Source organism: Chiloscyllium punctatum, chromosome 14, assembly GCF_047496795.1.
Source record: "Chiloscyllium punctatum isolate Juve2018m chromosome 14, sChiPun1.3, whole genome shotgun sequence".
Taxonomy (NCBI): Eukaryota; Metazoa; Chordata; class Chondrichthyes; order Orectolobiformes; family Hemiscylliidae; genus Chiloscyllium; species Chiloscyllium punctatum.
In genome coordinates this window covers 19839572-19854103 of record NC_092752.1, presented here as the reverse complement: position 1 = coordinate 19854103, position 14532 = coordinate 19839572, and the positions used below count along the sequence as shown (strand labels likewise).

General features: G+C 46.8%; 1 protein-coding gene across 2 annotated transcripts in view; it reads right to left on the bottom strand.

The window, feature by feature from the left end:
* Nucleotides 1-14532, bottom strand: part of LOC140485652 (serine/threonine-protein kinase 32B-like) — a 349305-nt gene that overhangs the window by 23044 nt on the left and 311729 nt on the right. For both annotated transcript variants that reach the window (XM_072584023.1, XM_072584024.1), the window contains one exon: nt 6381-6506. In XM_072584023.1, coding sequence (XP_072440124.1) covers nt 6381-6506 — 126 coding nt within the window. The remainder of the gene's footprint in view (nt 1-6380; nt 6507-14532) is intronic.

The window sequence follows — 14532 nt, the reverse complement described above, 5'->3', positions numbered from 1 at the left end:
CAATTTGCTCTCATCAGGACATCTTATAAGAAATTCCAAGGTAAAGTGAAAACAATATTTATAGGGTATGAAAGGATGTAGCTGGTTAGTTGTCAAGTGAACAAAAGGCATTGCAATGAAGAATGATTGAGTTACTGATGACTGACATTTAACTGCCAAGTTTCGTTTAAACTTTCAGCTAGACAAATTGACTCTGAGTGGTTAAGGCATGACCCTGAGCAATGAACCAGAGAATGACTGTCACTTATTTTGTTGAGCTGAAACAAATGTACTATATGTACTTTCTGTCTGCCAGAATAGCAGGGTCTTGTATCTTGATATATGCAGCTTATAGTATGTCCAGTGAGCTACACTATAGCCCAATAGACAACCTTAAATAAATTGTCAGCATAATGTTTCACATTCTCATGACTGTTTAGCAAATGTCTAATTATAGAATCACTTCAAATATGAGGCACTGCTGTGAAATTTGCAGGCATGGGCTAGCTGAGTATGGCAGAACCTTGCCTGTTGTGAATAGCCAAATGGACATTCCTTTTTTATTCACTTAAGGGAAATGAGCATTGATGGCTCTGCCAGCATTTATTGTTCATCTTTAAATGACACTTGAGAAGGAGGGTGTTGAAATAACTCCATAGAGGCAGGTAGTGTGTCATCAAGTCACCCTTTATTTACGTGAAGAGTCCTTGACACTGATTCAGCTCCCTCCAAGCCCACTCTCAGAATGAACAGGATGTCTGGTACTTCTGTTTTTTTCTTCTTTTTTTTTCAGTCAGCTCAGAGTCAGTCCCCTCCCTGACACAAAAGAGGAGAGTCCTTGACAAGGCACTCCTGTTTTGTTTTATTTTTTTTTACTGCAGTTGTGCTTATTATTTTTTTTCCCCAGCACCCATGGTGTGTGTGTGTGCAGGTGTGAAACACAGTGAGAGACACAAAGTGTACGAATCTTTATTCGATTTCCACTACCAGGAAGATAGGAAAACACCCGGGTGGCCAGTGACAAGCACTGCCCTTCACATCAAAGGGCAATGCTGTGTGATCAACTCCTGTTTGTATTTTTTTTTCACAAGGTGCACGAATCTTTACATCCCGTTTATTATTTTTTTTCTCTTTTTTTTCTTTTTTTTTGCACTGCCCTTCACATCAAAGGACAATGCTAAAAACTAACGTTTTTTTTTTCTTTTTTCCTTTTTGTTCCCTTTTACCCCCACACTACCGCCTAACCGCGGTAGTGCTTAATTTTTCCCCAGCACCCATGGTGTGTGTGTGTGTGTGTGTGCAGGTGTGAGACACAGTGAAAGACACAAAGTGCACAAATCTTTATTCAATTTCCACCATCAGCAAGATAGGAAAACACCCGAGTGGCCAGTGACAAGCACTGCCCTTCACATCAAAGGGCAATGCTGTGTGATCAACTCCTGTTTTGAATCTGTCAGCCAGGGCTCCCTGATTGGACCAGATTAACAGCCCCAATCAGGGAACTCATATTCTATGAGGTTCACCTGGCTGACCTCATTACAATCACTGCAATTCCTCCCCCTCAGAGTCTGAGGACACAGGCCCACTCTTTGTCTGTAGCTCTTCCTCGGCTTCTTAGCACTGGCTCATGTTCCTCCAAGTCTGCCTCCGGTGGTGTGTAACATACAGAGCTCATCGCTGGACCCCAGAGCATCTCGGGAGAAGTTCATTCTCTTCTTTAGGTGTTGAGGCAGCAATGTCTGCTGTGTTCACCTCAGATTCCATGGTTTCTTCAATGTTTGACAGAGAGGGGGGAGCCAGAGGTTCCAGAACAGTCCAAAAGGCTGTCATGGAGCTGGGCACGTTTTGCACCTACAATGTTTGTGAGTTTGCAGTTTTCATTTGTTCCATGTACCTGTTCAGGACCATTACACCAACCTGAACTTTATACATCACTGGACCAGATCTCATATTGACAATGCCTCTTATCCAGGCAGGGTCATTCCTATGGTTCCTACACCAAACTGCAATTTCCTGAAGTAAACTGTCTCTCTCATGTTTTGTGTTCAGCATCAGCGTTCCTAATGCTGTTTCACCCTCTGTGCCTGGTCTGGGAAAGTTAGTTTAACCTGGTGAAGAGTCTTCTTCTCATCAGTAGCTCTGCTAGAGCCACCCCTGTAGTTGCATGAGGGATGGTCCTATAATCAGATAGGAACTGGGACAATTTGGTACCTAATGAAGCTGTTAGCTGTTTCTTTAAGCCTGCCTTCTGCTAGGCCATTGGATGATGCTTGGTATGGAGCTGTCCTTAAATGTCAAATACCACTCGAATTTAGGAAATACTCAAATTTCTACTGGTAAATGATAGCCCGATATCTGTGACCCAACACTTCCAGGAACCCATGTATTTTCTATTGTCACCCCCCGTGTTTGATGAATGAACTCTATGCAAGTTCAGCCTCTTTGAATGGATGACCATAATGACTAAGAACATTGAACCCATGAAAGGATGTGCACAATCTACGTGTAACCAAGTCAATACCAGAACTCACTTGGGATCAGTGTGCCAACACCTAAGTGGATGATTGCTGTTTCTTCACTGAAAAAAGGTTGAGCCAATCTAGGTAAATCTTTCTCAACCGATTTCACTCCAGCAAGTTTGGGCCCGAGCCTTTTTCTACAATCAGTGGTAATGGAACCAGCTGCTTTCCGTAAGAGACTGCAACTGAATTTGTACCCTTAATCTGTAAAGACACCCAGTATAGATTCTCAGTCAAGCCAAGGTCTTGTGCAAACCTAAGGGTTGGAATCCAGAGCAAATTTTGTTATAGACTGGTTCTGCTATCACTGAAACAGCTGCGCTGGTATCGACCTCCATTAGAACTGGGTGACCATTTCACTAGACATTTATTTTGGTTGGTTCTGATTTGGATGTTGCTAAGCAATTTACCCATTCTAAACCAGATGCAGGTGGGCTTTCCAGAGTGTGCACTCTCCTGAAAACTGGTCTATGAGTTCTTTTACTCAATTTAGGTCCAGTTGGATCCTTCCTGTCTCGAGGCTGCTTACCGACAGCAACTACAATGGCTTGCTGGCCCGGATCCTCAAGATAATGTTAACTGTTTGGCCAAGGCTTGGCTTTGTTTTGGGTTTTTGCTGTAGGCTGACCAACAATCCCTCTGTTCAGGATATGTCCGGAGTGAGACTCTGTAATTGCCTTCATCCCAGTGATGTTCGCCAAGCTCAGTCAGCCTGGAGAGGGTGTCCACTTCCATCAATATACACTAGAACTGATATGCTCCACTTACCGCATTTTTCAATGATACGGCCAGTTGTCGTGACTGTTTGGAGGCCACTTGAGTTTCAGCTAGTCAGCACTTCTGCATGGTTACTTCATTACTCCCACATACCAAACGGTCTCTCAGCATCTCATTAATGGTTAAACCAAAGTCATATACCTCTGCCATTCATCTTAACCTAATCAAAAATCCCAATGTGGATTCTCAAATTGCTGAGTGAAAATGATAATGTCTCAGAATTAGAGGTGGCTCGGGGTTGTAATATTTCTAACGAAATCAGTCAACTCTTGAAAGGTTTAGTATCTGGTGCCTCAGGGAAAGTTAGCCTCCTAATAATGGAAAAAGCTGCAGGTCCACAAGCTGTCAGGAGAATTACTCATTGCTTTTCATCTGCCCTGAATGTCATTTGCGTGGAACAAATAATGCACTCTTTCCACATGCTGGACTCAGTCGTGGTCATGGGTTTGGAATGTGCTGTCTAAGGAAGCTTGGTGAATTTCTGAAGTGCATCCTGTAGGTGTCACTGCTGTTACTGAACATCAGTGGTAGATGGCCTGAATGGTTGTGGATGTAGTGCCAAAAGACTGGCTGCTTTGTCCTGGATAGTGTCAGGCTTCTTGAGTGTGGTTGGAAATGCACTCATCCAGGCAAATTGAATTTATTTTATCACACTATTGATTTATTCCTTGTAGATAATGGACTGGAAAAAAGCAAGTGAGTTCCTCATTAGTAGATTCCTGGCATCTGACCTGCTCTTATAGCCACCATATTTTATGATCAATTCAGTTTCTGATCAATGGTATTCCCCAGATGTTGATAGTCGGGTATTCAGAGATATTCATGCCATTAAATGCCAAAGGGCAATTATTAGATTTTTTTCTTGTTGGAGATCTATTGTTGACTGTTAGAATAATCCATCTGGTTCACTAATGTACTTTCGGGAAGGAAACTGCCATCCTTACCTGCATTGGCCTATGTGTGACTCCAGACTCACAGAAAGCCTTTGATAAAGTCCCACATAGGAGGTTAGTGAGCAAAATTAGGGCGCATGGTATTGGGGGAAAAATACTGACTTGGATTGAAAATTGGTTGGCTGACAGGAAACAAAGAGTAGTGATAAACTGCTCCCTTTCAGAATGGCAGGTGGTGACCAGTGGGGCACCACAGGGATCAGTGCTGAGACCGCAGTTTTTTACAATATACATTAATTATATAGATGATGGTATTAAAAGTAATATTAGCAAATTTGCTGATGATACAAAGCTGGGTGGCAGGGTGAAATGTGAGGAGGATGTTAGGAGATTACAGGGTGACCTGGACAGGCTAGGTGAGTGGACAGATGCATGGCAGATGCAGTTTAATGTGGATAAATGTGTGGTTATCTACTTTGGTGGTAAGAACAGGAAGGCAGATTACTAACTAAATGGAGTCAAGTTAGGTAAAGGGGCAGTACAACGAGATCTAGGTGTTCTTGTACATCAGTCAATGAAAGCAAGCATGCAGGTACAGCAGGCAGTGAAGAAAGCTAATAGCATGCTGGCCTTCATAACAAGAGGAATTAAGTATTGAAGCAAAGAGGTTCTTCTGCAGCTGTACAGGGCCCTGGTGTGACCGCACCTGGAATATTGTGTGCAGTTTTGGTCTCCAAATTTGAGGAAAGACATTCTGGCTATTGAGGGAGTGCAGCGTAGGTTCACGAAGTCAATTCACAGAATGGTGGGACTATTTTACATTGAAAGATTGGAGCGACTGGGCTTGTATACCCTTGAGTTTAGAAGGCTGAGAGGGGATCTGATTATTAAAGGATTGGACACTCTGGAGGCAGGAAGCATGTTTGTGCTGATGGGTGAGTCCCAAACCTGAGGACATAGTTTAAAAATAAGGGGTAGGCCATTTAGAACAGAGTTGAGGAGAAACTTCTTCACCCAGAGAGTGGTGGGTGTATGGAATGCTCTGCCCCAGAAGGCTGTGGAGGCCAAGTCTCTGGATACTTTCAAGAAAGAGTTGGATAGAGCTCTTAAGGATAGTGGAATCAAGGGTTATGGGGGTAAGGCAGGGACAGAATACTGATTGAGGATGATCAGCCATGATCATAATGAATGGTGGTGCTGGCTCGAAGGGCAGAATAGCCTACTCCTGCACCTATTGTCTATTGTCAATGTGGTTGACTCTTAACTGCTCTCTGGGCAATTGGGGATGGGCAATAAATGCTGACCCACATCGTATGAAGGAATGTAAAAAGAAAATCATTGCCTGATACTTGTGTGGTGTGAATGTTATTTGCCAAGATATTATCTGGGTTCTGCAGAATTTGGTCATGGACTGCTTCAGTATCTGTGGTGTTTTGAATGGTGCTAAACATTGTGTAATCAGAGGCAAACATCACCACTTCTCATTTTGTGATGGAAGAAAAATCATAGATGAAGTATCTGAAAACGGAATTTAAAAAAATTCATTTGTGGAACATGGGTGTCACTGGCTGGCCAGCATTTGTTACCTGTTCCTAGTTGCCCTTGAGAAGGTGGTAGCCTTCTTGAACTGCTGCAGTCCACCTGCTGTGGGTAGACCCACTTTTTGGGAGGGAATTCCAGGATTTTGACCCAGCAGAGATGTCTGCAGAGATATCCTGGAACTGGGTTGACTGATCTTCAACAGCCACAACCATCGTGTTCATGCCAGGTATGACGCCAAACCAGTAGAGAGGTTTTCCCTTGATTCCCATTGACTCTAGTTTTGCTGGGGCTCCTTGATACCATACTCGGTCAAATGTGGCCTTGATATCAAGCTCAATCACTCTCACATCACATCCACCAACCTTTGCAGTGTATAATCTACATACTTAGCATCAGACTGATACTGAAATGCATACACCACATTGCTCATTGATGTGAAAGACAAAACATCTTTCTGACTTGACAGCAGCAGCCTGTCAGTAGTGAACACCACTAGTATTGCTGCTGCATAATAGCTGCATAAAATAGTTGGCGTCACCTATTATTCAAACTAAGACTGCTAAAAGCTTTTTTAAAAGTGTCTATTTTCTGCAGCACATGACAAAATAACTTACAGCAAGAGAAATGTCCATCAAAGTTATTATGTTTTGCCTTCTGATTGTTAACTCACATTTGGAACAAAAGCAGGAGGGAGATTCTTCTCCAGAACTGCATCCCAGTTCACGTCTGCCAGGTACGGAGAATTCTGAATGTCCTTGAGACTTGATGGGCGACATTCGGGCTCCTTCACAAGCAGCTAATATGAAATAAAATAATTATACTTCAACATTTTTATTTGGCTGATGGTTTAAAGAAAAAAAAGTGTCACAAGTGTTTGAAATGCATCCAAGTAAGAAAAGTTCCAAAGTTTAAGATTTTGCAACATAACTACCATCATTGCATATGGAAGTGTAATGTTGAGCAGCAGATCGGTCTAATCTGGAAGAATTTTAACTCTGGTGAAGGAGATGAATGTGGAAATAAAAATTGTAATCAGTTTAAAAGTAACCATGAAGTTGATTGCTGTTAAAACCCAAACCCCACTACTGATGTAGGGTAGGAACCTTGTTGTCCACTCTGGCATTCTTCCATCTACAAAAGATAACGGAAGTAGAGCAAACAATTCATTTTTTAATGGACTGTCTTCATTTGGTGGAAATTGGCTGTTGGCTTAAGAGCCAATCTTTGACAGACAGGTTCTGCCGCAAGTTCCATACTAGAAGCTACCAGGGGTCATTGAAGGTTGTTGTTTACAGTGTTGGTATCAGTTAGCAACCGACAGTAGTTGCTGGTTATCATGATGGTGAATGCCGGATAACAGGTGGTATTGTCATTTTTCTCCGTCGTCAGCTAGTCTCTCTCCGTGTGATAATCATCATTTAACACATCATATTCATGCATGCAAGCTTTGAAATGAGCTTTAGATAACCGACTGGGCATCTGGCTCAAGCATAAAGTCATTGGATATGTGACTATCTTCCATTCTGCATACATGCTTTAGCCAATGAAGTTGTCTCTATTTGATAAGTGCGAAGGAACGTGGGAGCTCTGCTTTTGAGAAGACTGCCACCTTCGTGATTTTGCACAGTCAGGACACACGCATGATATACCGACAGCAAAGATGTGAATTGTTCAGCTTCTTTTCTTGACAGCTGTACATTGTCCATGTTTCACAGTCATGCACTGAGGTATTGAGAACATAGATCTTATGAACAGTGTGGTCCCAAAGGTCAGCCTAATGTTGTTACATCTGAATTTTCTGAGTTGGTCAAAGGTGGGAGTTGACTTTCCTGTGTTTGTAACAAGTTCTGCATCAAATGATGTACTAGCTATCAATGTGGACAGAGATAGCAGGATTTTCTAACCACTTCCTGTGGGGTGTTAATTTGGGGATCAGGGAGGAGATGTTTCGCATTGTCCTTTGTGACCAATTTACTTTTACCCAGTCTAGTCTATATACAATTAGACCTGTGTGCCAGACCAGCCTGATTGTCTCATTGGCTTCTATTTACAAGTACATATTTGATATAAGATCATCATAGAATCTCAACAGTGTGAAAGTAGACCATTCGGCCCATTGAGGCCACACCAACCCTCTGGAGTCCAGCACACCCAGACCCACTCCAATAACCTATCCCAATAACCCTGTCTTCCCATGGCTAATCCACCTCGCCTGCACATCCCTGGACACTACGGGCAATTCAGCATAGCCAATCCGCCTGACCTGCACATCTTTGGACTGTGGGAGGAAACCAGAGCACCCAGAGGAAACCCATGCAGTCATTGGGAGAAAATGCAACCTCCACATAGACAGTTAACCAAGGCTGGAATAGAACCTGGGTCCTTGGCGCTGTGATTAGCAGCACTAATCACTGATCCACTGTGTCACCCCTTGACAAATATCAAAAATTAGCTAAGTTGAACCAGCATGGCTTTGCAAGACCAAAAGATCCTCTCAAAGTTCACTGTACTGCTGAATGTTGCAAGCCCTTTTTGGCAAATAAGGAAGACCTTGAGCTGAATGAGACTGTAACTGGGACAAAACATTCATAGATGGTGCAAGGTGGATGATAGGATTTCAGAAAAACTAAACGCTCAACCATTTCTGATAATACCTGGGAACGGAACTTGACTGAGAACGTTTATCCATGGGTTCATGCAAAAAACTTGGAATACCATTGGACCTATTAAAACAATTGTTCATACGACAATAGGATCGCTCCCTCACCACCAGACGCCTGGAGGAAGAACGCCTCATCTTCCGCCTCGGAACACTTCAATCCCAGGGCATCAATGTGGACTTCAACAGTTTCCTCATTTCCCCTTCCCCCACCTCATCCTAGTTAAAACTTCCAGCTCAGTAACTGTCCCCATAACTTGTCCGGACTTGTCCTACCTGCCTATCTTCTTTTCCACCTATCCACTCCACCCTCTCCTCCTTGACCTATCACCTTCATCCCCTCCCCCACTCACCCATTGTACTCTATGCTCCTTTCTCCCCACCCCCACCCTCCTCTAGCTTATCTCTCCACGCTTCAGGCTCACTGCCTTTATTCCTGATGAAGGGCTTTTGCCCGAAACGTCGATTTCGAAGCTATTTGGATGCTGCCTGAACTGCTGTGCTCTTCCAGCATCACTAATCCAGAATCTGGTTTCCAGCATCTGCAGTCATTGTTTTTACCTCGTTGATTTTAACCCTACTGCGAATCCTCTTGCAAGGATGCCTGCCTTGAAGAAGTTTTCCTCCTCTCTCTACAAGAATCTCAGGGAGTCCCTCTCCCACTGCAACTCCCAGGTCCTTTCCTCTGCCCTGAAGCTCTTCAACCATGTTGTGAAACAAACTCGCTACCACAGCCACATTTGCTTCCTCAGTGCCTGCCTCCGTAACCAACTCATCCCACACGGACTCCAGGCCACCTTTAAACCAGCAGAATTCGGACCTGAACAGGACAAATAGTACAGACTACAGATTCAAAAACACCAGCAACAGTTCTCCTTCAAGATCCTCCACTCCACGCTTGCAGCAATGCGCCGGCACCTAACCTCTCTACAGTCAGCCCTGCCCCAGCTGAGGGCCACACTCTCAGAATTGCAAAGGACCCACTCTGTACTACATCCTCAGGAGAATTCATACTCTCAACAAACAGTATTTCAATTCCATCTCAAACATCAAAAACTGTAAGTACAACAAACTTTTATCCACCCACCTCCATAACCAGCGCTCCTCAAACATTCCAGAAGATTCCCCTGGCCTCGGAACCTATTCCACCATTAGCCATGCGGCTGATGCAGCTACCACCCCCATGCTGATTGATGATGTCACTCACGCCCCCATCATGGCCACTCCCACAACCACTTCCACCCCTCACAATTCCTCATGCATCACACCTGACATCACTTCTGCCCTTCACATCATCGCTGATGCCACATGCTCAGTGACTTCCGCCACCCCTACTGCCTTGGTCACCATCACTTCCGCCCCCACCAGCGCCACTCACCTGCATTCTGCTGACATGCCCCCTAGAGACCCCACTGTCACTATCCCCACCCCCCAGAACCCCAAGGGGAACACTACCCCTGCTCATGACTCCACCCCCATTCCCCCCACCATCACACTCACTCCAGTTACAGGTTCCGCCCCCACTCCCAGCTCTACACCCACACCAGATCCCAGCTCCCAACCCTGCCGAGTTTTCACCATTCCCCAGACCTCCCCCTCACTGAGGACGAACGATCAGTCCTCAGCAAAGGACTCACCTTCATCCCCCTCCGTCCACGCATCAATGAATTTAATACACGCCGTGATGTCGAACAATTCTTCCATCGCCTCCGTCTGTGAGCTTACTTTCACAATCAGGACTCCCGCCCACCTTCCGAGGACCCCTTTGCCCACCTCCAACACACTGCATCCACCTGGACACCCCGCGCTGGCCTATTACCTGCCCTCGACCTCTTCATTTCCAACTGCCGCCGGGACATTAACCGCCTCAACCTGTCGTCCCCCCTCCCCCACTCCAACCTCTCACCCTCACAACGCGCAGCCCTCCAATCCCTCTGCTCCAACCCAACCTCACCATCAAGCCAGTGGATAAAGGGGGCGCAGTGGTAGTCTGGCGCATTGACCTCTACATCGCTGAAGCCAAATGTCAACTCGAGGACACCTCTTCCTACTGCCCCCTCGACCATGATCCCACCCCCATCACCAAACCATCATCTCCCAGACCATACAGAACCTCATCACCTCAGGAGCTCTCCCACCCACAGCTTCCAACCTCATAAACCGGGAACCCTGCACTGCCCGGTTCTACCTCCTTCCCAAGATCCACAAGCCTGACCACCCTGGCCGACCCATTGTCTCAGCATGCTCCTGCCCCACTGAACTCATGTCTACCTACCTCGACACTGTCCTATCCCCCCTATTCCAGGAACTCCCCACATACGTTCGAGACACCACCCACGCCCTCCACCTCCTCCAAGACTTCCGTTTCCCTGGCCCCCAACGCCTCATCTTCACCATGGATATCCAATCCCTCTATACCTCCATCCGCATGACCAGGGCCTCCAAGCCCTCTGTTTTTTCCTCTCCAGACATCCCCAACAGTACCCTTCCACCGACACTCTCATTCGTTTGGCCGAACTGGTCCTCACCCTTAACAATTTCTCCTTTGAATCCTCCCACTTCCTCCAGACCAAAGGGGTAGCCATGGGCACACGTATGGGCCCCAGCTGTGCCTGTCTCTTTGTTGGCTACGTAGAGCAGTTGATCTTCCGTAATTACACCGGCACCACTCCCCACCTCTTCCTCCGCTACATTGATGACTGCATTGGCGCCACCTTGTGCTCCCGCGAGGAGGTTGAGCAATTCATCAACTTCACAAACACATTCCACCCTGACCTTAAATTTACCTGGACCATTTCTGACACGTCCCTCCCCTTCCTCGACCTCTCCATCTCCATTAACCGACTTGACACTGACATTTTTTACAAACCCACTGACTCCCACAGCTACCTGGATTACACCTCTTCCCACCCTACCTCTTGCAAAAATGCCATCCCGTATTCCCAATTCCTCTGCCTCCGCCGGATCTGCTCCCAGGAGGACCAGTTCCACCACAGAACACACCAGATGGCCTCCTTCTTTAGAGACCGCAAATTCCCTTCCCACGTGGTTAAAGATGCCCTCCAACGCATCTCGTCTACATCCCACACCTCCGCCCTCAGACCCCACCCCTCCAACCGTAACAAGGACAGAATGCCCCTGGTGCTCACCTTCCACCCTACCAACCTTTGCATAAACCAAATCATCCGCTGACATTTCCGACACCTCCAAACAGACCCCACTACCAGGGACATATTTCCCTCCCCACCCCTTTCCGCCTTGCGCAAAGACTGTTCCCTCCGCGACTACCTGGTCAGGTTCACGCCCCCAAACAACCCACCCTCTAATCCTGGCACTTTTCCCTGCCACCGCAGGAACTGTAAAACCTGCGCCCACACCTCCTCCCTCACCTCTATCCAAGGCCCTAAAGGAGCCTTCCACATCCATCAAGGTTTTACTTGCACATCCACTAATATCATTTATTGTATCCGTTGCTCCCGATGCGGTCTCCTCTACATTGGGGAGACTGGGCGCTTCCTAGCAGAGCGCTTTAGGGAACATCTCTGGGACACCCACACCAATCAACCACACCACCCTGTGGCCCAACATTTCAACTCCCTCTCCCACTCTGCCGAGGACATGGAGGTCCTGGGCCTCCTTCACCGCTGCTCCCTCACCACCAGACGCCTGGAGGAAGAATGCCTCATCTTCCGCCTCGGAACACTTCAACCGCAGGGCATCAATGTGGACTTCAACAGTTTCCTCATTTCCCCTTCCCCCACCTCATCCTAATTCTAAACTTCCAGCTCAGTAACTGTCCCCATAACTTGTCCGGACTTGTCCTACCTGCCTATCTTCTTTTCCACCTATCCACTCCATCCTCTCCTCCTTGACCTATCACCTTCATCCCCTCCCCCAGTCACCCATTGTACTCTATGCTACTTTCTCCCCACCCCCACCCTCCTCTAGCTTATCTCTCCACACTTCAGGCTCATTGCCTTTATTCCTGATGAAGGGCTTTTGCCTGAAACGTCAATTTCGAAGCTACTTGGATGCTGCCTGAACTGCTGTGCTCTTCCAGCACCACTAATCCAGAATCGTGGCATTATAAATCCTGGCAAGATGGCGGCAGAGCTCCTCTGCTCCACCAGTTCTTTTTATTTTCTTTTTCCTTTTCTTTTCTCTCTACTCCCTCTCAACCCCTCAGCACTGGAGGTGAATACTGGCGAGCTGTAGGTGCTGCCAGAACGTTCGCAGAGCAGCAGACCCTGGAGTGGCGCATGGGTCATGAGCCCTGGGATGGTGCAAGCAGTGAGCCCTCCTACAGCGTGTGAGCTCCAAGCCCCAGAGCAGGGAGTGGGGAAACAGCCCCAGAGTGGGGATGCAGTCCAGGAGCAGGGAGTGGGAAAACAGCACCAGAGCAGGGAGTGGGGAAACAGCACCGGAGCAGGGAGTGGGGAAACAGCACCGGAGCAGGGAGTGGGGAAACAACACTGGAGCAGGGAGTGGGAAAACAGCACCGGAGCAGGGAGTGGAGAAATAGACCCAGAGCAGGAAGTGGGGAAACAGCACCGGAGTGGGGAACGCTGTCCCGGAGCTGGGAGTGGGAAAACAGCACCGGAGCAGGGAGTGGGGAAACAGCACCGGAGCAGGGAGTGGGGAAATAGACCCAGAGCAGGGAGTGGGGAAACAGCACCGGAGCAGGGAGTGGGAATAAAGCTCCAGAGTGGGGATGCAGTCCCGGAGCTGGGAGTGGGAAAACAGCACCGGAGCAGGGAGTGGGGAAACAGCACCGGAGCAGCGATTGGGGAAACAGCCCCAGAGTGGGGATGCAGTCCCGGAGTTGGGAGTGGGGAAACAGCACCGGAGCAGAGAGTGGGGAAACAGACCCGGATCAGGGAGAGGGGAAACAGCACCGGAGCAGGGAGAGGGGAAACAGCACCGGAGCAGGGAGAAGGGAAACAGCACCGGAGCAGGGAGTGGGGAAACAGACCCAGAGCAGGGAGTGGGGAAACAACACTGGAACAGGGAGTGGGGAAACAGCACTGGAGCAGGGAGTAGGGAAACAGCACTGGAGCAGGGAGTGGGAAAGTAGCCCCCGGAGCAGTGCGCAGGCTGTGAGTCCCATGCGATGACTGGCGCAGGGGAGGCAGCCTTGGCATTTGCCTTGGAACAGCTGAATGCCGGTTTAGAGCGGTCCGGGGCTTGGAGCAGAGCGGGAAATGTATGTTGGACTGGGGTTTGGCCTGGGCAGTCAGACCTTGTGTGGAGCTCCTGCACTGAGCTGCTACACTGTTCTGGTCTGTTAGAAATTTCCTACCTTAATGTGATGTCAAACCTTTAATGGTGTCTTATTTTTTAACTTATTTTTCAACTCTAAGTAATACAACTACTTTTATTCCTTTGCTGTATCCAAGAATTGTACCTCAGTACTTGTACCTAAGATGTAGTTATAAGTAGGCAGACATTGATGAAGTAAAAACAATGACTGCAGATGCTGGAAAGCAAATACTGGATTAGTGGTGCTGAAAGAGCACAACAGTTCAGGCAGTATCCAACGAGCAGCGAAATCAATGTCTCGGGCAATTATTCCTGATGAAGGGCTTTTGCCCGAAACGTCGATTTCGCTGCTCATTGGATGCTGCCTGAACTGCTGTGCTCTTCCAGTACCACTAATCCAGACATTGTAAAAGCTTTGCATAAACCTAAAATGATAGTACACCTGACAATAAAATGATATTGAATTGTATTGAAATGTTTGATGGCTGAGCCAAGTCCTAGTAAAACTAAAGGTGTAGAAGACATTTTTACTAAAACATTCACTCCTGTAATCAGGAAGGCAACTTGGATCATTGTCAGTGAAGCAGTCATTGCTGGGTTTACAACCCACTGTTGTATATATGCATGAGATTTTTGCTTATAGTTGCTTGGGCTTAAAGTAATTGATTAGATATGAGTGGTGCTAAGTGCAATTTAGGATTGTTGCATAACTGTACTATTGGATGGATATATTCTATATTGTAGTCTTTGCTGATTAGTAAGTGAAAAAAACTTATTTCATTTAATTTGCATTGTTCATTCAATGATTCAGACCTTAGAAAATAGCTTTAACAAAACAGTCTCACAGCTAGAAAGCTACACATTTGCATTAAACAGAGAAAGCTCAACCATCACCTTCCCACAA